This window comes from Condylura cristata, unplaced genomic scaffold (assembly GCF_000260355.1).
Source record: "Condylura cristata isolate star-nosed mole 26May11 unplaced genomic scaffold, ConCri1.0 scaffold00007, whole genome shotgun sequence".
In the NCBI taxonomy this organism is placed as follows: Eukaryota; Metazoa; Chordata; class Mammalia; order Eulipotyphla; family Talpidae; genus Condylura; species Condylura cristata.
In genome coordinates, this window is record NW_004567108.1 from 36,758,233 (window position 1) to 36,782,151 (window position 23,919).

The 23,919-nt window shown below is 37.1% G+C and overlaps 1 protein-coding gene across 1 annotated transcript in view; it reads left to right on the forward strand.

Annotated features, from left to right (window-relative positions):
* The first annotated feature begins 310 nt into the window (after positions 1 to 310).
* Positions 311 to 23,919, forward strand: part of ANKRD31 (ankyrin repeat domain 31) — a 77,797-nt gene continuing 54,188 nt past the window's right edge. Inside the window, 8 exon segments of the mRNA XM_004678444.1 lie at positions 311 to 414; positions 2,628 to 2,692; positions 3,981 to 4,090; positions 5,245 to 5,285; positions 8,043 to 8,116; positions 10,325 to 10,368; positions 14,295 to 14,852; positions 17,636 to 17,892. Of these exon segments, the coding sequence (XP_004678501.1) occupies positions 311 to 414; positions 2,628 to 2,692; positions 3,981 to 4,090; positions 5,245 to 5,285; positions 8,043 to 8,116; positions 10,325 to 10,368; positions 14,295 to 14,852; positions 17,636 to 17,892 (1,253 nt within the window).

Here is a 23,919-nt window from a genome sequence, read left to right on the forward strand (position 1 = left end):
CCGACCTAGCGAGCCAGCGGCCACTTCCGGCCGCGGGAACGAGCGCGTGGCCGCACCGGCGCGCGGCTCCCCCTGCTGGCGTCGCGCGGCGAGAGCGCCGAGCGGGAACGCCTCGGCCCACGGACGGCCCAGCGCGGGTTTCAGCCCGGCGTGTGTGGCAGTGGCCAGGCAGCACCACAGATTTACTCCTGACTCACATTTCCCCTGACCCTCGGCGCTGCCCCCCTGCTTTCCCCATCCTCGGCTTTCTGCTGGAAGTGGAGGGATGGTTCGAAAAAGAAAAATTAAAGTCCTCGAGTGCGAGGCAAAGATGGAGGAGGGCGCCCAGACCCCCGACTGGGACAGCGATGAGACGGTGATAGAGGGGTCGGTGACCGACAGCGACCTGGAGGAAGAGGAGCTGCGCTGGAGAAGGTGACCGCCGTTCACGCAGGCCTGGAGACAGTGACTCAGTTCCCCAGGCGCCGGTGGCGGGTTGGCCCCGGCTTTGAGTAGGAATTGCTACTGGCTGCAGACCCTTGGGGACAGCTAGGCCTGAGCCCAGAACTTGTAAGAAAGACCATAGCGTCATGTCCCCAATTTAGGACAGAGCCAGCTTTCTAATAGGTGACTTCTATGGCGCTTCAAAAAGGCTTTTCTCCCAACCGAGGCCCGTGAGTCTTTTTGCACACCCAAGAAAGTGTTGGGACTGAATCAGGTGGATTTTGCTTCCAGCAACGTATAGCCCAGGAATAGGAGGTAGTGAAAAGAATTTGTCTCAGGAGTAAAATGTGTTCGCCCCCGAACTGGTTACTCCCAAGCTGGAAGTGGGTACCCATTTCATTAAAAAAAAAAAAAAAAAGGGAAGGGTGGTCAATTTAGCTTTTTTTCTTGTCTTTCTTTTTTTAAAGACTTATTTATTTATGCTTACAGAACTGGGGTACAGGCCAGAGGTGCTGGGGTGGCTAGAGGATTCACCAGGGACAGAGTGGGGAGCAGAACAGGCAGATCGATGAAGTACACTAATGAGGGGAGCAGCGGGCAGGCCAGGACAGGTCTGCACACCACGTGGGTCAGCTCCCTGGCCGGGGATAGAACTAGTGCTGAAGTGGCTTGGGAGAGCTTCATAAGGCAGTGCTTTAACCAGTTGCACCACCAGGGAGAGCCCTGGGATAGCTCAATTTCACAAAACCTTGAATCTCTCTCATTTTCTATATTAGATAGTGGGAGAAGTCAGATGAGATGAAGCCATTGTCTTTGAGAAACCTACCAGAAAGTCAGAAGAGATGGGCCAGTTACCTTGAGCTAGGCTAGATAGACAAATACATTGCAATATAAATGTGGGAAGGTCAGGAAAGTATGCCCATAACCCAGGCGGCCCTTTATAGTTTCTAGGGTAGATCTTTGCATGGAGACTTGAAGGTGGGTTGGGAATTAGCCAGACCAAGAGATAAGATTATAGCCTATATATTTTGAATATTATATTCTAGATTCTTAGTCTTGTTAAAATCCTCCAGAGGGTGTTCATTTTTGCTTATTTTGATAGGCAAGCGAGCTGATTAGATTCTGACTGCATGTTCTGTTTTCCTTCTGTGGTTGTGGTTACATCAATCCAATTTTCAGAACCTTTACTATGCTTTGGATCTTCCTACTCATGTGCCATTCAAAGGGTAATACAGAAATTGGGCAGTAGTTAGTACCATATAGTTCTCTAAACTTACTTTGTTATGCTTCTCTGATCTCTGCATATGAACAGCTCAGGGTTAAGCCTGAGACTTATGTTGAATCACACACAAAATAAATATTGTCATTCACTTTTCCAGCTCTCTTTTCTCCAGGATTCTCATGTACCTTTCCCACCCCATTTCCTCATGCTGATTCATATGAACAGGAAGATAGATTTCTCTTAAAGTGTTAGCCTGATTGCTGTAAAGCTGTTTCCTATGACTGGGAATTGTCATTGGATATTGTGAAAATACCCACACAGATTTAACCCTGTAATTTTAATCTCAAATTCTCTGTGGTTTTGGGAAAATGGCAAGGAAAAAAAACAATCCACTCAAATAATTTCCTAGTTTTATCTCTGTTGAAAAACTATATTGATATTTATCCCATACTCCAAAATACACGCGCACACACTCACATATCAGAATATTGGTAAAAATGAACTTGAGGGCCCTCCCTGGTGGCCAGCAGGTTAAACACTAAGAAGCTAAAGCCACTTCCACCTGAGTTTGATTCCTGCCTGCCCTGGAGGAGATCCACATGGCGAGGCAGACCTCTCCTGACCCACCCGCTGCTCCCCTCAGCAGTGTACTTTGTGGATCTGCCTGTTCTGCTCTTCTCTCTGTCTCTGGTGAATCCTCTCACCCTTCACGTCTCTGGCCTGTACCCCAGTTCCATATGAATAAATAAATAAATCTTTAAAAAAAAATGAACTTGACTGTGAAAACTTCTTTATTTTTCATAAATTAGGGAAGTTTTAAACTAAAGGGTACATTTCTAAAAAATGCTTTGAAATAGAAATATTAGTGGTAGTATAATTACGAATGTTAGCAAGGCTAGTTGTAATAAAAATGATAGCTGAATTGTTAGTTTTTTGTTTAGGAAACATGATAAGTTGTGCCTTCTGTTTTGCTATTTGACAGGTTGCACCTTGATCAAGAAACGTCTCATAGATCTGAGTTCAGTCTTCATTCTGGTATGTGTAAAGGTGGTAAGTTATTCTTTTCACTAAGTAGTTCCTTAATTTCCTAAGTATTATTGTTTGATTAATTTTTCCTTTTTGATTTAGTGTTGTTCTTTACCATTTCATAGAGTTCGTTTCTTACAGGTAGATATTGTGTGTGTGTGTGTGTGTGTGTATATATATATATATACCCTAAGCTGTGTTACTGTAAAGACCCACCTCAAGAGCATAAACATATTACCCTTATTTTCACTTATATATATGATATTTTATATTTATATCATTATATATCTTTAGAATATTTGACATACAGGAAGGTAGTTTACCTAACATCATTTTTTTCACTTGGTTAATCAGTTATATTTTCTTTGGATTATATACTAGCATTGTGGATTTAAAAAAAAATAACCTAAGATGGAATAAAAAAGAGAAAATATTCTTTCTAGTTGGGTTCAAATCTACATAATTTTCTTTTAAGATTTATTTATTTATGCATACAAGAGCTGGGGTGCAAGATAGAGGTGTGGGATATGAGAGGATTCATTAGAGACAGTAAGGAGCAGAAAAGGTGGATCTACTGAAATACATTGTTGAAGGGAGCAGTGAGAAAGACAGAAGAGGTCTTCTGTGACATGTAGGTCACCCCCCTGGCCAGGAATCAAACTCGTAATGCAGTGGCTGTGGATAGCTTCACAGGGCTGTGGCTTAACCCATTGCACCACCAGGGAGACCCAGAGTTTACATAACATAATTTTCTATACACATTTTTTCTGTTTGTTCATCCTGAAGCAAAGAAATATAAGGAATGTTTTGTTGAGTGTAGTATGTGTTTCTTCCTCTTTAATGACTTAAAACCTTGATACTTAAAAGTAGCAGTTAGGAAATTATGGTTTATAAAATAATTTTTTTTAAAGATTTATTTATTTATTCATACAGAACTGGGGTACAGGCCAGAGACGCGGAGGGTGAGAGATTCACCAGGAACAGAGTGGGGAGCAGAATAGGCAGATTGACGAAGTACACTGCTGAGGGGAGCAGCGGGTGGGTCAGGAGAGGTCTGCTGCACCATGTGGTCACCTCTGGGGCAGGCGGGGATCAAACTCATGCCATGTGGATCTCCTCTAGGGCAGGTGGGGATCGAACTCATGTGGAAGTGGCTTAAGCTTCTTTGTGCTGTGCTTTAACCCGCTGTGCCACCAGGGAGGGCCTATAAAATAATTTTTAATAACATTTTGCAGTATATATAAAAAACGTTGGGTCATTGTCATAGCAGAGCAGTAAAACTGTTGGAAATGATTATATTTCATTGTAGATGCTCCTTCTCCAGAAATTCAAGTTAAATTCAAACTCAAAAAAGATCCACAAAAACAAATGAGTGAAAACAAGATGATGTCTGTTCATAGTGAGGATGCAGTGTTACAGGTGTGTCATAATTGATTAATTACATAATTGTTAAAAATTGGAAATGCTCCCATGGAATGGTGAATTATTAATGATAATTCTTTTTGTCTGTTATTTTGCTGCTGCTTTAATCTTTTACTCATTTTTTTCCTCCTTAGCCATCCTTGTTGAAACTCAGCTATTTCATATAAAGATCTACTGGTCAACAATTTAAAAAAATTTACCAGATTTTAAAATGGTGAAGAACTTAGAGACATTTCACTAAAGAGATATATAGGTGGCTGATAATCACACGTAAAGATATTCAGCATCATTAGTTGCTAGGGAAATACATATGAAAACACAATGAGTGACTACTTTAAACTAATTAGAATAGCTATATTAAAAAACCAAAATAATACCAACAAGTGTGGGTGAGGATATGGAGAAGTTAGAATTCTTGCTCATTGTTTGATGGGAACGTAGAATGGGGAAGCACTGTGGAAAATAGTATAGTAATTCTTCAAAAAATTAGATTCAGAAATTCCATTTCTGTGTATATATCTAAAATAAGTGAAAACAGGAACTCAAAAATATATTTGCATGTTTATGTTCATGGAAGTATTTGCAGCAGAAGGTGGAAGCAACCCAAGTATCTCAACAGATGAGTGAATATACAAAATATGGTATAGACATACAATGGAATGAGTATTATTTGGCCTTAAAAAGAAAGGAAATACTGATAACTTGCAGTAACATGGATGAATCTTGAAGACATATGCCAACAGAAATGAGTCAATTACAAAGAGAGAAATACTCTATGATGCCACTTAAATGAATACCCAGAATAGTCAAATTCAGTTTTTGAAAGTAAAAGGGTGGATATCAGGGGTTGGGGTGCAATAGAAGGGAGGAGTTAGTGTTTGGTGAGTATAATTTCAGTTGGAGAAGATTAAAAAGTTCTGCAGCTAGATGGTGCTGATGTTGGCATGTCATCAGGCATGTACATAGCACCACAGAATTATACACTTGAAAATGGTTAACATGTAAATTTTATGTTAGATATATTTAACCACAATATAGATTTTAAAAGAAGCTAAGAAAGTAACATAAGAATTATCTTAACTGTTAAATTTTTAGCTGGTTACATTGGATTAGCATTCATCAGTTTGAAAAAAAATTATTTTTCTTCTTAGCAAACTCAAGACAAAATGGAACAAAATCAAGGTCTGTTACAGTAAGTATACTAATTTTTGGCATTGTTGTAGATACTTTTGTCATTTTCCACATTTAAAATAAGTTCACTTATTTTTAGTTTTAAAAGTGTATTTTTTAGTAATGGCTCCTTTAGCCTCATAAATGTTTTACAAGCATTCTAGATAAGTTTTATTGCACAAAGAACCAACTAATGGTATTATGGTATTTGTTGTCAATGAAAAAAATGCAAACTTCAAAGTGAAAATTAGAGTTTAAGACCAGTGTCTAGCATCTTGACCTTGAGTTCTCCAATACTTCAAATTTTCTAGTGAGGTCAGTGGCATTTTTGTGAAAGTGATTTTTTTGGTATTTTATAATGAAAGGTATCAAGTGAGGATGATCTATATAACTCAGTGAATAAGTATTTCCTAAAAGATCAGTACATGATGTCACAAAATCAGGCACAGGTAAAAAGATCCACTGAAAGTGCTAATTAGACCAGTAGGTTATAATGTACCAGCATACAAAATGTTCATTGATTATTTTAGTTTCTACATTTCTGGTAACCTTTAAGGAATCTATTGCTTATAGAACTTTGGTATGTATTAAAAGGGAATAGCAACAATTTTCTAAAAAGTTTATTAAAATACTCTTTCCTTTTCAAACTGGTTGTCTGTGTGACCACATTTTTGTTGTATATGTAAAATAACATGGCAAAATATGAAATGAAGTTTGCAGATATGAGATGACAATAGTCATCTGTTAAGCCATACATTAAAGAGATTTTTAAAAAAACAATTCCATATTTCTCAGTAATATTTTTCATTTTGGAAAATATAAGTTTACATAAAAATTATTAACATGGTATTGGATTTATAATATGTAGATACAAATAAATGTGAGTTCACATATACTAAAGCTCTTTGGATTTTTCAGTAATTTTTTCTTTTTTAGATTTGTTTATTTATGCATACAGAACTAGGGTACAGGCCGGAAATGCAGGGGCAGTGAGAGGATTCACCAGAGACAGAGTGGGGAAACAGAACAGGCAGAATGTCAAAGTACACTGCTGAGGGGAGCAACGGGAGGGTCAGGAGAGGTCTGTCACACCATGTGGATCTCCTCCGGGGCTGGCGGGGATCGAACTCATGCAGAAGTGGCTTTAACTTCTTAGTGTAGCGCTTTAACCTGCTGCGCCACCAGGGGGGGCCCGGATTTTTTAGTAACTTTTAAGGTGTAAAGGAAAACAAAAAGTTTGAAGAACTGCTACTTTAATAAAACCCCTTTTTAAAAACATATCAGCAATACTTGTTCACCTGGAAAAAAAGAAAAGACTTGCTGCTTTAGCACAAGTTCAATCCCCAGCCAAGGAGGTGACCCACATGACGCAGCAGACCTCTCCTGGCCCCCCCACTGATCCCCTCAGCAGTTTCGTCATCGATCTGCCTGTTCTGTGCCCTGCTCTGTCTCTGGTGAATCCTCCGCATCTCCGGCCTGTACCCCAGTTATGTACGACTAAGTAAATAAATCTTTAAAAAAAAAAAGAAAAGAAAAGACTTAAGACTAGTGTATCATCCATAATTTCATAGCCCAGAGAAAACCATTGTTAACATCTTGGCCTATTTTATTTTAGACTTTGTATGTTTTTTAATTTTGCTCATATTTTCTGTATTAACAGACTCATTCTACAGATTACACCCTACCTTTAATTTTTAAGTAATAGCTGAAAATAATTTTCTCACATCACAAGTATTTTTTAAAAACTATTGACTTCAGAAAATTTCATTGTATACTAAAAAGATATTTACAACTTTTTAAAATAAGTTAGATGAAAGTTGCTATATTATCAGACATGTCTTAAATTTCATTTTGTAGTTAAGGGGAAAAATTCTGTTGTTAAACTGATTTTATTGTATTTTAAATCTTTTGTTTTTCTCAAAAGATCACACTTTAGGAAAAAAAATGGCACTCTTTTTCACTAGCCTCATAGAAATTATTCTGTATAAGCTGTTTCATTTCCATTTTGAAGATAGCTTTGTATTGGTCACTGCTATTTTTAGCTGGGAGAGAATTTTCAATTTGTTATTCTTGCTTAGGATTAAAGTAGCTATGCCTGGTCCATAAAAAGTGCTTTTAAGACAGTTGAAACAAAATTTTTCTCTTTTAGGAAGATATCTTGACTGCATTTTTGCAGTAAATTAGGATAAAAAATTAGTTAACTGATTGCTTGCATTTTTTCACTCAACTTTAAATTATCTCAGGGCAGGTAACCAAATTCCAAATTAGGAATGACCCTTTTTGCTTTTGACCTTTTCCCTTCAGTATTGTTTCCTTTTCCTGGCCTGCTGTGAAATACAAGAATCATGAATAATGTTTGAGAATTTCTCATTAGTGACTTTCATTTACATTTAAAACCATAATGTCAAACTTGCAGTATATTTGAGGATATAGATAATCAAACTACCTACTATTTAAGACTGGTTTCCCTCTCTGACCCCACCACCCATATTTGGCAGTCTGTTATAAATATGTATATATACATGTCAGGTTACTTTCTGATCTAAATGTAGTTTACCTTATTTGCACTACTGAAGTTTATCCATTTGCAATCAATTGAAACATAAATGTTAGTAAATTTGTAGTAATTTTGAAAGTAATTATAATTAACAAATCATTATCCTGTTTGTAAATTCTTTTAAATGAACAAAAATTTTTCATTTAATTTGAGTGAGAAAGTGTTTTTTTTCCTTTCCATTTTAACATTTATCTTTATTAATTAATTGATTTAATTTTTTAGGACTACGAAATGCCCACAGCTCACTGTGTCATTTTCCCAGCCAGAATTTTCACTGAACCATCAAAGCATTCAAGGTATCTGCTCATGGCTTGAGTAATATAAAGTGTCATGGCCTAAAAATATCTACAACTAGTATGGTCCACTATACATTATGACCAAACATTATTACATATGAAATCAATGTTGCTGTTGATCTTGGGTCCTACTGAAGAAAGTTGCCCATAGAAGTCCCTTAGATGCTATCACTACTGTTACTTCATTTGCCTACTTTTCTGACTTGTAATTTTAAAACAAATATTTGAAAAGTGTTTCTCTGTTCATAGCCTTCATATGTCATGGTTGTATTGATTGGCACTCATAGACCATTTATCTTAGTTGCAGCTGTATTGGGCATAGCTTTTACTTTGAAGTGTGCCCTCGTGAGTGTAGTGAGTGACCCCTCCAAGGTGAATATTATGTATGTTGTATGACAGGATTTCATAAATTGTGTTAGTGGTCAGTGAATCCTTGTATTGTAAGAATAGGACATAGGACACATGGCTTCAAATTGAAAAGATTAAATGTGAAAAACTCTTTGTTAGTACCACAACATTAGTACCATGACTTATGCCTACCACCAACTCTTGTATCTTCTTTAGTACCTACATATTGGTCTTTACTTTTATTTGTTCATTATTTTAACAAATACTAATTGAGCCTACTTTGTGCAATGTGTATGGGTGCTATGGATGTACAAATGCTAAATAAACTAGGGATTTTTAAAGGATAGCTGGTCTGTCTTGGTGTACAAAGATGTCTGAGACATCCTTCCATTGTTGAAAAGTAAGGATCCTTCCAACGGTGTCTAAGGGCAGTGCTAAAAGGATAAAGGTCTAGCTTAATGATACTTCCACTGGACAAATTAAAGGGTGGGACCAGTAATAATTATAGTTCATGAAAATTTTTTTTTCATTTGTAAAAACTGCTTTAAATTTTATAGCTAGGAAAAATGCTTATTTTTAACACACAATGAAATTACTATATTTTATTATATTAGTTTACTAAATTTTAAAAATACAACTGTTGGCAAAAACTACTGATCATTTTAATGATGAAGTGGTTAAAGACATCATCATGTTTTGAGGGTTCTTTTTGACAGTTGTATCTAAGAACTTATTTAAAAAGAAAAAACTCCTTGCAAAGATATTTGGAGATGGAACTATTGTTTTAAAATGATTCTTGCATTGGTATTAAATTTTAAGTCAGATATATAAAAATGTTAAATAACAAGACATAGATAGTATAATATAACATCATTGCTTGGCATAAATGATTCCAGTGTAAGGATAAGAAATTATTTATTCTTATGATGGCTCATGATTCTCTAAGGAAGTGAAATGCCATGACATTAATCCTTTAAAAGTGCTTTTCATCATCAAATAACAAATTTGAAGCAAGAAAAATGATAGGTTTTTATAATATAAAGCCTAACAAACATTTATACTTATTTCCTCTCTACTCCCACATATGCAAAGCCTATCTTGCTTTTCAGGATGCAACCTGAGGTTCATCATATAATTACCTGAATATACTGAGTTCTAGATATTGCCTAATCAAAAGAAACCAAAAGAATGATTCATACATACCTGAAATACCAGTAAGCCCTGAATTCCTACCTGAGTATATCAGAGTGCCTACACCTTGAATGTGAAGAGAGGAAGCAAGAGGAGTGGAGTAGAAGAAATAACTTTTTTCCTGATCTTCCCTTCAACTTCACTTGTAAATGGTTGTCAAGTCTGTCAGCCAGGCAGCAGGGTGAAGAGTGGATAGTGAGGGTGAAGTCACATTTAGGACAACCTCTTGCTTCCTTTTGGCCCCTACCCAGGAGTTCATGCCTAACTCCAGATATTATTAGTTCATTGAAATTCTGTTGCCTAAATTGGAGATAATGACACTGAGAAGTTGATAAGAGTTTTTCCTCATGTAGTTACAAATTGTTAGAATAAATCAGTCCAAATGGAAGTTTGTGGTTTTCATTTTTTTTAGTTAAATTAATCCCAGCAACTATACTTTTACCTGCACAATGTAAAAATATTTTTTAAGAAACAAAACTTAACTTTATTGCCAAAATACAGATACTTCTGTATCAACATATTGACATACTATTTATAAAATACTTGATATGTCACATGAGATGCTGAAGGAATCATTTTAGGTCACATTATTAAGAAATATTGAGTGAGAGGGTATGTACTTAGTGTGTTTTTAAAACTAGAGTGAAAATGTATATTGTTATCTTCTAGGGCCAGAGGCTGAAAACTCTGAAGGTTTGATACACACAGAAAAGGTTGGTTTGTAAAACATACTACTAACTATACAGATCATGAGTTTCAAGTCAAAAGAAAGTTTATATTGATTAAAGTATAGTTAAGATATAGGGTAAAATCCCCCACTTTTGTGGGCTTTCTAGGGTTCTTTTAGGACGGGAAGAATCAAAGCAGCATCATGTGGGTTAGCAAAGGAAAAATCAATTTAATAACATTATGTGTGAAGAATTTACATCGTTGTAAATTCTTTAAAAAGCATTGAAATGGGAATCTTTATCCTTTGATTAAGGACCTGGGTGTCCAGAAGAGAGAAAGGAGGAACTTCGCATGACAAGGAGGGCATTACATTCTTCATGTTTACGCTAAGAGTAGACATCATTACTGATAAACCTGTACCTGGATGCTCTCCCTTAAACTAAATTCTTAGAGGTCCTAGAAAGGGAAAGCAATGATTGCTCTTCAGTTAAGAAAATGGCAAATAATTGACACTAAAACAAAATTTCGCTTAGCCTCTAAGGCCTATACTGCTCTCAACTTAAAATAACCTGCATTCTTTATGTTATGGTAATAGACTTAAGGATGCTCACAAGATACCCTGTGACCTTTAGTTCCCAATACCAAGGTGACTCTTACTGAATAATGCATACTCAGGGCATGAGAAAAGTCTCTTTGACTCTTTTGGGGAGACCTCCCACAGTATCAAGCCTATTTTAAGCTCTTCTCCTAGGAAGGAATATCATCAAGCAATTTCAGTAGACAAATCTTTTCTTCTCTAACCACCCCTTCCAGTCTTTATTCTTCTTTACTTCTTAAAGATTTATTTCATTTATTTATACATACAAGAACTGGGGTGTAGGCCAGAGGTGTGGGAGGATGAGAGGATTCACTAGAGACAGAGTAGGGAGGCAGGTTGACTGATATACACTGCTAAGGAGAGAGGCTAGCGAGAGGAGCAGTCTGCTGTGCCATAAGGGTTCGCTCCCTGGCTGGGAATCAAGCCCATGCTGTAATGGCTGGTGATAGCTTGATAATGTTGAGACTTCAACCTCTGTGCCACCAGGGAGGCCCTCTTCTTTATTTCTAGTGAACTAGTATTTTCTGGATCTGTGTTTTGTCATGTTCTTTATCTAGATGAGGAGTGTATAACTGACCATCAAACTAGTTGCTGAGATGATACAGCAAAAAAAATTTCTGTTGAGCTATTACCCTAGTTCCCTAATTTTTCCCCTGCTATCCCATATTCCAGTTGCTATTCAGTAACCATGCATTCAGTGCTTGCTTTGGCTTACTTTCTTAAAATGATTATAGGTGCTATGGAGATTCAGAGTACTAAATAAGGACTGCCTATAATGAACTAAAGCAGTCATATACTTCCCAGGCCAAACCTATCATGCCTGTAATTACTTCATCCCCACTGTATTTACACATTCCCACTTCCATGTCTTTGTTCAAATCAGGATCCAGAAGGCAAGAGAAATAGCATAAAATTTGGGACCAGATAGGTGTGTGTCCTAAGGATGAGTGTGTCATTTACATGTACAAAAAAACATAGTGTAATATCTCTATTGCATAGGGCTATTGTGATGACTGAGAGCAATAATAGTTCATGATGTCTGATACCTAACTGGTGCTTAGTATATATGTGTTCCTCCTTTCTTTACTCCACAAATCTTTAATTTCTGGCTTTGTCTCTTCTCTGTGGCTATACCTCAAACAGTCATCATAACCAAAGTAATTGCTCCCTGTCTAGCATTCGCTATTTACTGACTATATGATTGTTTGCCCAAGTACTTGCATCCTATCACATTAACAGGTATTCTGAGAAAAAGGATTTTTTGAACAGTTTAGAGAACACTGTATCTATCCTAAGTCTCCTAAGAAATTTATAATGCTCATGCTAAGAAAAGTATTGTGGTTAAGAAATCTGTTTAATTTTGTTTAGCCAGGCATTTTTAAAGCAATCATGGAACCAAGCTACAATGAAAATCTCCCTTTACCTCCCATTGTTCCCCTAAAAATCTTATAACACGGTGGGTTTGATGGTTTGTTACTCATTTGACTTCAGTATTCTTGACTTTATACTTTTATGTCTTATGTATTTATTCCTTTGATCCTCTGATGGAAATGAAGCTCCATAAGACTGTACATGTATATAATTTAGTAATATTTGGAGTCTTGAATTTTGCAAATATAGGACTTTGAATAGGAATATCTGTGATTGTAACTTAAAGAATGGGTAGGCTCTTGTTCTTTAATTCCATCTAAATCCCTTTTATCTTAATAAGGAAATTACATTTGTATTACTAATAAATAAGTATATTTTTAAGTTCTGTATGTTATATACAGAGAAGATCAATGGTGGCAGGTAGAAAAGGAGGAAAGGAAGAGGAAAATTTGCACTTCTTATTCAAATCAAATCAGAATATTAAGAGGGCTTACAAACTACAGTGTTGCAATCAAAGTCATTAAAACTCATTGTGTTATTTAAGGTAAAAAAAATTAACAGTTTTTCATGTAAAACAGTTCATTGTCTTTAAACCAGTTCATTGAGACGGTTTTTTTTTTTTTTGGTGGGGGGGAGTAATATATAAATGGATTTTAAAGCAGTATCAAAAAAGGAAGTTTGATGGTTTTTTTGAGCATTGGAAACATTGCCAGAATAGGTATAGTATTATTAAAGTTGTTACAGACTCAACAAATGTGGTTTTGGGGATCCCCTCTGAGAAAGAATTCATCAAAGAACATCAGATAACCAGGAAAGGTTAATCATGATTTGTCCACAAAGGAGTTTATGCTAAAAGAGGAAATTTTATGCTTGACTCCTCAAAGGAAGCTAGAAAGGAGTTCTTACAGTGTGGATCTACCAAGTTGGGGCAAAGAAAAACAGTACCATAGCATGTTCCGAGCTGGGCCACATTGGGGCATGTGCAATGTATGCTCCTTCATACATTGCATATGTCATTAATATCTAAAGTCTCCACGCAGGAGTATGCACGTTATCATGCTGTGATGCTGGTCACAACTTGTCGTGATTACTATCTGCGCATGGGGAGCCCTCCAGCCTCCCCTCTGTCAGGAAGTTGTAAAACAATTATCAGTCATGATATATCCCCTTTGGTCTGGGCTTGACACCTCTGGTCAGTCTGGTGGGCCAATTGCTCGATCATGTCAGAAAATACCTGACAACTTGAGATCTAGTATACCTGTTCAAGCAGGACATTTGGCTACTACCGTACTAGCTTGCAATTTTGTTCATCTAGGCTGTCTCAGTGTGATGTGTTATTTTGAAAAATGATTATATTTAGAAATACAAAACAACCACATCCCCAAACCAGTGTTTTATAGACAGGGCTCATATTATTTACCTAGAACTGTGTCCTTATTTCTCCTCTCCACTCTCCCTCACTACCAACCTTCTATCCTGACCTTTTCATTGCACATTTACATATTCATACACAGGTAGAGAATAAAAAGAATGTGAGACTACACTAATTTTATTTCTGGTTATTATTTTTTATATAACTCAACAGAAATGTTTGTTAACGGAGAATTTTACAACCATTAAGTCCAGTGAAGTTTTCAGATCATCTGTTGAACTATTATTGCCATTTTTGTCTTTTGTTTTAGCACAGATATTTTAAATTTAGCTGGATAGATAATTTGCCATCAGTAATTATGGTCCAGTTAATTTTGCCATTAGTCAACTATTAAATGGTTAGCCACTTTTTCAGAGGCTTAAGTGGTTTGGTATAGGAAAGTAGTAAAGGGTATTTTTATTACTGGAAGGGGAGAAAAGTTGATGAAAATTTTTGGTGATAACTAACCAACTTGATAAACTATAGTTTGAAAGTATAGTTCTTATGAAAACTAAAAAACTGTAAAGCTTTCATTTTAAACACTTCTTGGTATATACTGTAATGATGGAATTTCTATTTGGAATACACAGGAACTAAGTGAAGACAAAGAGTCGCCTGAAATTAGTCTTCTTTCCGGTACAGTTGTCACAGTATCTGATAAGACTACTGTAAAGCAAAAATTGCTAAAGGAGCCAGAGAAGATCTTAGGAGCACCAAATACATTTGCTGAGCCTAGAAATGAAGTCATATTGGCTAAAACTTCTGAAGAAACCAGGGATGAAGAAAGCTCACTTGAAACTTTTGTGTCTGCCATAGAAAGGTTATTGCCATCACCAGTAGTTACCCAGGAGGAAAGACTATTTGATATCATGAGTGACTTTGAGCCTAAAGAGTTGATGAACACACTGAGCAGATCTTCAAGTTCCATATCAATACCCTTGACATGTCATGGAGATTTGCTAGAAAACACAAATGATGATGCATTGCCATATGAGCTGTTAGCAGCTCTAAACATGTTGTCAGAAGCCAAGGTAGAACCCATCTGTCACAGAAAAGAGGGAGGCAACATTCTCAATACTGGGGATGAATATGTAGAGCTGGAGCCCAATACGTTTCAAACTGATGAAGGCTGTATACAAAAAGCAGAGGTGAGTTTTGACTCTTTGTTCTACTCTACTATTTGAAAAGATGCCGTTAGCTGAGCTTCAGGATAAACATCTTTCAGGGCAGCAAGTATGTGTGCATGGTTTTGCCTTTTATAGTTATCTTTAACTTTTCATGGCCTATGTAATTTATTTTAAACTCAAGCCATCTACCCATTATCAATTAAATAGTTGTATTTAGAAAATACAACTTTACTTTGAAGTACACAGTGATCTTTTAAGAGATTTCTAGGGTAGAGTTTCAAGGGCTTAAAAAATTAAAACAGGGAAATTTCTGTCCAGAAGAACTGGAAGATTGAGATTGCTTACATAGAGGAAGGAAAGAACTATATCAGAATATTTCCTGTTCAGAGTGCATAATTAGACCTGAAATCCCACATTAATTTTTCACTGAACATTGAATCTATAGAGTGGGACTGCCAGGAGAGGGAAAATACTTTGCCTCACATAAGCAGATCTTTGCCTTCTGTGCCTGAGGATACTGTGAGGTGGCCCAGGTCTGGGGTTTAGAACTCCTGAAGCACAGGCGTGGAGACTCTGCAGTGGCCTGGCACATGCTAAGTCCCTTTTTCATATTGATGGTTTTTTTCCTTTTAAAAATAATATCTTTTGAATATCTTTTGTTCCTGATCACAATGATAATACATTCTTAAACAACATGTCATTTAGAAAATATTAAAAAAAAAAGTCCCTTAGAGATAATCACTTAACAGTTTGATGTATATTTTATTTGATTAATTTTTGGTGTACATTTTAATTAAAAACTATATAAATTGGGTTGTATTGTACATAATGCCTTATAACTTGTTTCTTTTTAACTTAATGTCTTATTTTCTGCATCAGCAAATATAGCACTAAAATCTTTTTATTTCTTGAATGATACTCTACTGTGTAACTATACTATATGTATATATCTATAGGTAAATATATATGCATGAATTAATATATGCACATTATATAGCTTATTTAACCAGTTTATTAATGATGGTCATTTGTATTCTTTTTGCAATTATAAAAATTTTGTGTCGGCCCTCCCTGGTGGCGCAGCGGGTTAAAGCACAGCACTAAGAGGCTGGGGCCACTTCCGCATGAGTTCGATTCCCGCCTGCCCCGGAGGTGACCACATGGCGTGGCAGACCTCTCCTGACCCGCCCGCTGCTCCCCTCAGCAGTGTGCTTCGTCGATCTGCCTGTTCTGCACCCCACTCTGTCTCTGGTGAATCCTTTCACCCTCCGCATCTCTGGCCTGTACCCCAGTTCTGTACGAATATATAATCTTTAAAAAAATTTTTTTTGTGAACATTTCTGGGAAGATTTAAATAATATACTGAACTCAAGTTGCAACGTACTCACCTGGAATAATGCATATAATTATGGTTAAAAAAGTCTCAAAGCAGGGGCTCTCCCTGGTGGCGCAGTGGGTTAAGGCATTGCACTAAGAAGCTTAAGCCACTTCCGCATGAGTTCGATTCCTGCCTGCCCCGGAGGTGACCACATGGCGTGGCAGACCTCTTCTGACCTGCCCGCTGCTCCCCTCAGCAGTGTACTTCGTGGATCTGCCTGTTCTGTACCCCACTCTGTCCCTGGTGAAGCCTCTCACCGCCTCTGAGCCTCTGGCCAGTACCTCAGTTCTGTATGCACAAATAAATAAAAAAATCTTTAAAAAAAAAAAGTCTCAAAGCAAATAGAGAAGACTAAAAAATATTAAGAAAAAGAAATTAATTATGGAGGGTAGAGCATGAAGATTCAATTAAACACGCTAGAGTTCTAATCTAAAAGGAGATAATATGAATAAAGTAAAAAATTATGATTGGTATTGATTAAGCACAAACTTGGCAAATTTTCTAAGAGAAAAAACCCTTTTCTAAGTTGAAAGAAGATCTGTTTAGAACCAATTAACTTAAATCCTCTTTAACTCAGCCATCATAAAAAAGTGGAACTTGTTATTTTAAGAAACTTTGTAAACTGGAGATATAAATAGCACAAGAAAGGTCTACATGCTATTTAAAAAAAACATATATCCTTAAAGTTAAATCTAATGAATTATGGGGAAGTTAATGCTACTCATAACACTGCTGAGTCACTGTAATGGAGGATATGTGTATCTTGTGCAACAAAGTGTCACTGCTGCTGTCAAAGAACAAAGTGATGGACTGAATGTACCATTAATCTGGCCTATTATGACATTTCTAATGTTTTTACATAATTCTCATCTTATACCCATTTCCTGTGAAACTAAAGTACCTAGAGTGACCTTAGGTTTTCCTTCAAATTTTAAGGATGAATACTGATTAGAACATATCTGAGGCTTTTCACTCTGTATTGTCATTTGTTGTGTTAATTATTATAAAGTGTTATGTTCATACATTTATGGATTTTTTTAAGGGCTTATTTATTTGTGCATATAGAACTGGGGTATGGGCCAGAGATGCAGGGACAGTAAGAGGATTCACCAGAGACAGAGTGGGGAGCAGAACAGGCAAATTGATGAAATACACTGCTGAGAGGAGCAGAGGGCTGGTCAGGAGAGATCTGCTGGCGCCATGTGGTCACCTCCCTGGCTGGAGATCCAACTCATGAAATGACTGTGTCCAGCATCATAGTGCTGTGCTTTAATCTGTTTTCCCACCAAGGAAGGCTCCACCTATGGATTGTTGCACTTTCATTGTATGAAGCATTTTAGTGTAATAAAAGCACAAGATAAAATATTCCCTCTAGTTTTTTTGTTGCAGTGTTGTAATTATTTGTGTATATATTTATATTTTATAGACTGTAGAAGATCCAGATACATTTGGATTACAAACTGTGATTCATCAGAGTGTCACCACTTGTGATCCACTGTATAATAAGAGAAATTCAACTCCAGTAGAAAATAGCTCTGACAAGGACACTGGTGTGTTACGAAGATCATCTAGACTGAAAACAAGCAGAAATGCAGATTGCATGTATACAGTATCAGAAGAGATTTTACCAAAAATTCTCAACTATAAGGATGAAACCAATAACTCTTCTGCTGAGAATTTCAGGTATGCTACCAAATAATATCTTTCTCCCCAAGTATGCTACAGATCGCATAGATAATTTTATACTTGGGATATTAAAGTCAGTGTGCTGTTACCCCTAAACAAAGAATTTTATTTTAAAATGTTATTTTAATGTTTTGTTTTCTGTTAAGGTCTCAGAAAACTTACGTTTTTAAAGATAAAGTAATGGGATATTTGTTGTATTTTATCCTATGCTATTTTTTTATTATTTATTTATTTATTTATTTTTTAAAGATTTATTTATTTGTACATACAGAACTGGGGTACAGGCCAGAGGCTTAGGGGCGGTGAGAGGCTTCACCAGAGACAGAATGGGGAGCAGAACAGGCAGATGGACGAAGAACACTGCTGAGGGGAGCAGTGGGCAGGTCAGGAGAGGTCTGCCACGCCATGTGGTCTCCTCCGGGGCAGGCGGGATTTGAACTCATGCGGAAGTGGCCTTAGCTTCTCAGTGCAGTGCTTTAACCCGCTGTGCCACCAGGGAGGGCCTATGTATTTATTTTAAAGATTTTTTATTAATGCATACAGAACTGGGCTATAGGCTAGAGGTTCAGGGGCAGTGAGAGGATTCACCAGAGACAGGTGGGGAGCAGAACAGGCTGACTGCTGTATGAAGTACACTGCTGAGGGGAGCAGCGGACGGGTCAGGAAAGGTCTGCCGCTCCATGTGGGTAACTTCCGGGGATTGAACTCGTGCTGAAGTGGCTTTAGCTTCTCAGTGCTATGCATCAATCTGCTGCGCCACCAGGGAGGGTCCTCTGTATTTATTTTTATTGAAGTAACATTGGTATACATTATTTGTGTTTTGAAAGTATAAGGACTTTCCTCAGCATACCCAACACCAAACCAAACCACCACAGTTAATTCCATTGGTCAGTTATGCTTCCTATGCACTGTTCTCATTCTTAATCCATATCCCTCCCTCACCTTCTAGTCTCAATTCTATAGTCAACTTTCTAGGGTTTATTGTTATCTTGGCTTTATCTGGCCCTGTTGTGTTTCTCTATATGCCACATATAAGTAACACATTATTTGGTTTTCTCTTTCTACATTATATTACTTAGCATAATTCCCTCCAGCTCTGTTTATATCCTTGCAAATGGAAAGTGTTTCTTTTTTGATATCTGAGTAGCACTGTATGTAAATACCCCATCTTCTTGATCCACTCATCTGTATTTGACTTAGATTGTTTTCATAGGTTGGCTATTGTAAAAAGTGTTGAAGTGAACATAGGAGTGCAGGCTTCCCTTCAAATTAGTGTTTTTGCATTTGTTTAATAAATACCCAGGTCATATGACAGATTCACTTTTAATATTTTTGGAAGCCTCCATATTGTTTTTCATAGAGGCTGATCCAGTCTACTTTCTGACCAAAAGTGTATAAGGGTTTCTTTTTCTCCACATCCTTTCCTGGACTAATTTTTTGTCTTTTTTTGAAATGGGACATTCTTATAGGTGGGAGATGGTATCTTATTGTGTTTTTGATCTGCATTTCCAATACCAGTTATTGAAGATTCTTTCATGGCTCCAGTGTATATTCTTGGCTCTTTTGTTGTAGACAACAACAAATTCTATTTTATTGATCTCTGTATCTATTTTTAGTCTAGTGCCATACTGTTTTGATTACATGGCCTTGTTGTATAATTTGAAATCTAGCAGTGTGATTCTGCCATACTTCCTTGATTTTGTCGAATTGCTTTGGCTATTTGGGGTGTTTTGTGGTTCCATATAATTTTCAGTACTGTTTTGTTTCTCTGAAGAATGCTATTGAAACTTAGGTTGGGATTACATTAATCTATATATTATAATGTTTATTTTTCCAGTCCGTGAACAGGGAATATCATTTATTTCTTTGTGACTTCTATTTCTTTTAATAATATAATAGTTTGGCCCTTCTTGGTGGCGCAGTGGGTTAAAGCACAGCACTAAGAAGCTTAAGCCACTTCTGCATGAGTTCCATCCCCTGCCCGCCCCCCACCGCGGGAGGAGATCCACTTGGCGAGGCAGACCTCTCCTGACCTGCCCGCTGCTCCCCTCAGCAGTGTACTTGTCAATCTGTCTGTTCTGCTCCCCTCTCTGTCTCTGGTGAATCCTCTCACTCTCCGCATCTCTGGCCTGTACCCCAGCTCTATATGAATAAGTAAATAAATCTTTTAAAAAAATAATATAATAGTTTATTTTTACATCATTTTGTGCCTTTTTCCATCTCAGTTGTAATCCCCATGGACTTCCCATCACCATATCACCCATGTGCCATCACCATAGTCCAGTGCACTTCCCCCCCCCAACATTTTTTATCCTATTTCCCTCTCCACCCCCATAAAATGCGACTAACTTTTCTTTTAATAGTGTCTTATAGGTTTCTTTGTCTTGGCCCTTTGTTAAGTTCATGCCTAGGTATTTAATTCTTTTTGGTGTTATTGTAAATGGAGTCCTTTTCTTAATTTCTTCCTCTAGCTCATTGTTTGCAAATAGGAAAGCATTTGAGTTCTACTTGTTGATTTTGCAGCCTGCCACTTTGCTAACTGACCTACTGTTTCAATTAGTTTTTTTAGTGGAGTGTTTGAGATTCTCTGTGTATATTGTCATGTCACCTGCAATAATGATAGATTTATTTCTTTCACAACTTGGATTTCTTTATATCTTTCTCTTGCCTAATTGCCCTAGCTAGAATAGGTCTCCCAAATACTGTATTGAAAGTATTGGTGGAAGTGGATATCTTTGCCTGATGCCAGATTTTATGGACAAAATTTTTAGTTTTTCACCACTGAGAATGATGTTAACTGTGTATTTGTTATATCTGGCCTTTACTACATTGAGGTATGTTCCTTTAATCCCCAGTTTTTCAAGTGTTTTCATTAGAAATGGATATTGAATCTTACCAGATGCTTTCGTGGCATCTACTGATATGATCATATGATGTTTATATTGCATTTTATTGATGCGGTAAATTATATGGATTGATTTTCAGATGTGTTGAACCACACTTATATACCTGATATAAGTCCCATTTGGGCATGGTATATAGCATTTTTTAAAAAGATTTATTTATTTATGCATACAGAACTGGGGTACAGGCTAGAGGTACAGGGGCGGTGAGAGGCTTCACCAGAGACAGAGTGGGGAGCAGAACAGGCAGATTGGTGAAGTACATTGCTGAGGGGAGCAGTGGATGAGACAGAAGTCTGCTGTGCCATGTGGGTCACCTCCTTGGCTGGGGATTGAACTTGTGCTAAAGCAGCTGCAGATAGCTTCATAGTGCTGTGCTTTAACCTGTTGCATCACCAGGGAGGGCCCTGGTATATAGTATTTTTAATGCATTGTTGAATCCTGTTAACTAAGATTTTGTTGAGATTTTTTTTGCATCTATGATCATTAGGAAATATTGGTCTTTAGTTTTTGTTTTTTTCCCCCTGGTTTTGGTATTAGAGTAATGTTGGTCTCATAAAATATATTTGGAAGTATTCCCTTTTTCTCAATTTTTGGAAAGTGTTTGAGGAGGATAGGGATTAGCTCATTTCTGAAAGTTTGGTAAAACTTACTTGTGTAGTTGCCTGGTCCCGAACTTTGTTGTCTCCGGAGATTTTTAACTAATCTTTCAATTTCCTTGCTTTTAATTTGTCTATTTGGGTTTCCTTTTTCTTCCCTGTTCATTGTTGTTTTCCAAACCTTTACTCTGAGTCTGTGTTTGTCATTTGAGTTCAGTTATGTTTCCTGTATATAGCACAGAGTTGGACTCTGTATTTAATTGTATTTTTTTCTTAATCCAAACTGATACTCTGTTCTTTAATTGGTGACTTTAGCCCATTTATATTTAGAATGATCACTGATATATGAAGGTCTAATATTGCCATTTTGTCCTTGATTTTTATGTCCTTTGTTAGTTGTTTGTAGATGTTCTTTTTAATTTAGATATAGAGCTCCTTTCAAGGTTTCTTGGAGGGATGATAATAGTGTTTGCAAATTCCTTCAGCTTCTGTTTGTCTCAGAAGTCCTTTATGTTTCTCTTGTATTTGAAGTATAACCTTGCAGGGTAGAGTGAGCTTGACAGGCAGGTTTTATCTTTAAGTGTTTTGATGATGTCATTCTATTCTTTCCTTGCCTATCATATTGTTTCTTCAGAGCAGAAGCATTTCTTCAATAAGCCCCATCAGGTTTACTTCTTCCCTCTAATCTTCTGTAATATTCTTTCCTGTTTGAATTCTTGGAATTTTAACCACCATGTGTCTTGGAGTAGGTCTCATTTTATTACAGTATCCTGGTATTCTTTTTAGTTTTGTGCATTGCATATTTAGTTCCTCCTCAAGATTTGGGAAGTCTTCCTTTATTATCTTTTAAAATAAGATCTCTGTTCTCTATCTTTGCCTTTTGGGAAATCTATTATTCCTTTTTCACCTTTCCTCAAGGAGTCTGATAATTCTTGAAGCGCTCTATTCATCTCTCTCTTTTACCTAAATTTGTTGTGCAGCACCCCTCAAGTTCACCGATTTAGTCTTCCATTTGATCTGTTCTACTTCCATAGCTTCCTCTAGAATTCATTTCCCTCTATAGATAGATCCTGCAGCTTTGTTATTTTCCAATTTGAGTCTTTAAATCTGTTTGTTCACTTTCTCAGGACATTCATTTGTTTTCTGAGCTTTCTTCCATTTCTTCATTGTGGCAATTTTGAATTCTGTGTTTGACAGGAAGAAATTGTTGTCCATGTCCTTTTGTTTGGAATGTAGGTATTTGTTCTCACTCTGTGGTGTAGAATTCCCCTGGGAGCTCACACTGCCAGTTGGGGTCTTTTTGTCCCTGAATTACTTTCTGAAAACTAAGGGTGTTAAACTTCCTCTTTTCCAGTAGATGGCACTATATAACAGGGAGAACAAATCGGTAGCTGGCGCTTCAGTGAGTGGGATCAACAAAGGAGCTGTTGCTCTCAAGAATGCTGTGCTGCACAGGTGGATTGGTGGTGGGAAGCCCATGGGGACTACAACTGAGATGAAAAAATGCACAAAATGAAGAATGATGTTAAAAAACAAACAAACAACAACAAAAAACCAAATAAACATAAAAGAGTGCTGTACTGGCTTGGCTTGTTCAGACTGGTGTCTCCATAGTTTGCATGATAGGCCCTTTGTGCAGCCCTGGTGAACTCCAGGGTGGTCTCATTATATTCACTTGGACTGGTATCTACCTGTATACAGTGGCTCTTGGGGGATCTGGATGGGGAGAGCCATGCCTTTCTGAACTTTATTCTCCACTGTGGAAGCCCCTGCCTGCCTCACTCCTCACAGCACTCATGTCCCTATCTAGTTTTGTCTGCATCCTCAACACTCAGCTTTGCCTTCCACAGGTGCAGACATGAACTGCAGTTTCTGTCCTGCCTGCTGCCTCTCCCTCCACTCAGCCTTTGTTCTTGTAAGGTGAAATTTCTCTGCATCTCTTCTGTTTGTTGTTCTTGTTCAGCATTTTATTTTAATTTTTCATTTCTGTGATGACTACATGACGTTAAGCACCTTTCACTTACCTGTTGACTGTTTCTATATCTTCTTTAGAAAACTGTCTGTTCAGATTCTCTGCTCAGTTTTTAGTCAGATTGCTTATTGCATTTTATGAAGTCTTTAGTCAGATTGACTATTTCTATTGCATTTTATGAAGTCTTTGTTTTGGATCCCAACCCCTTATTAGATGTTATTTTCTCCCATTTGGTAGGTTGTCTTGTCCCTTCCTTGTTAATTTCATTTGGTGTACAGAAATTTTTAAATGTGGCATAGTCATATCTGTTTATTTTTTCTTTTTGTTGTCTTTGCATTTGCTGTCAAATCTAAACTATCATTTCTAAGATCAGTGTCATGAAGCCTACTCTCAATTTTTTTCTTCTGGGAATTTGATGGATTCAGATCTAAAGTTTAACCTTTCAATCGATTTTGAGTTTGTGCCTCTGATATAAGGTCATGATTCAGTTTCATTTCTTGTATATATGTGATTCTCCACTTTTCCCAGCACCATTTATTGATGACCGTGT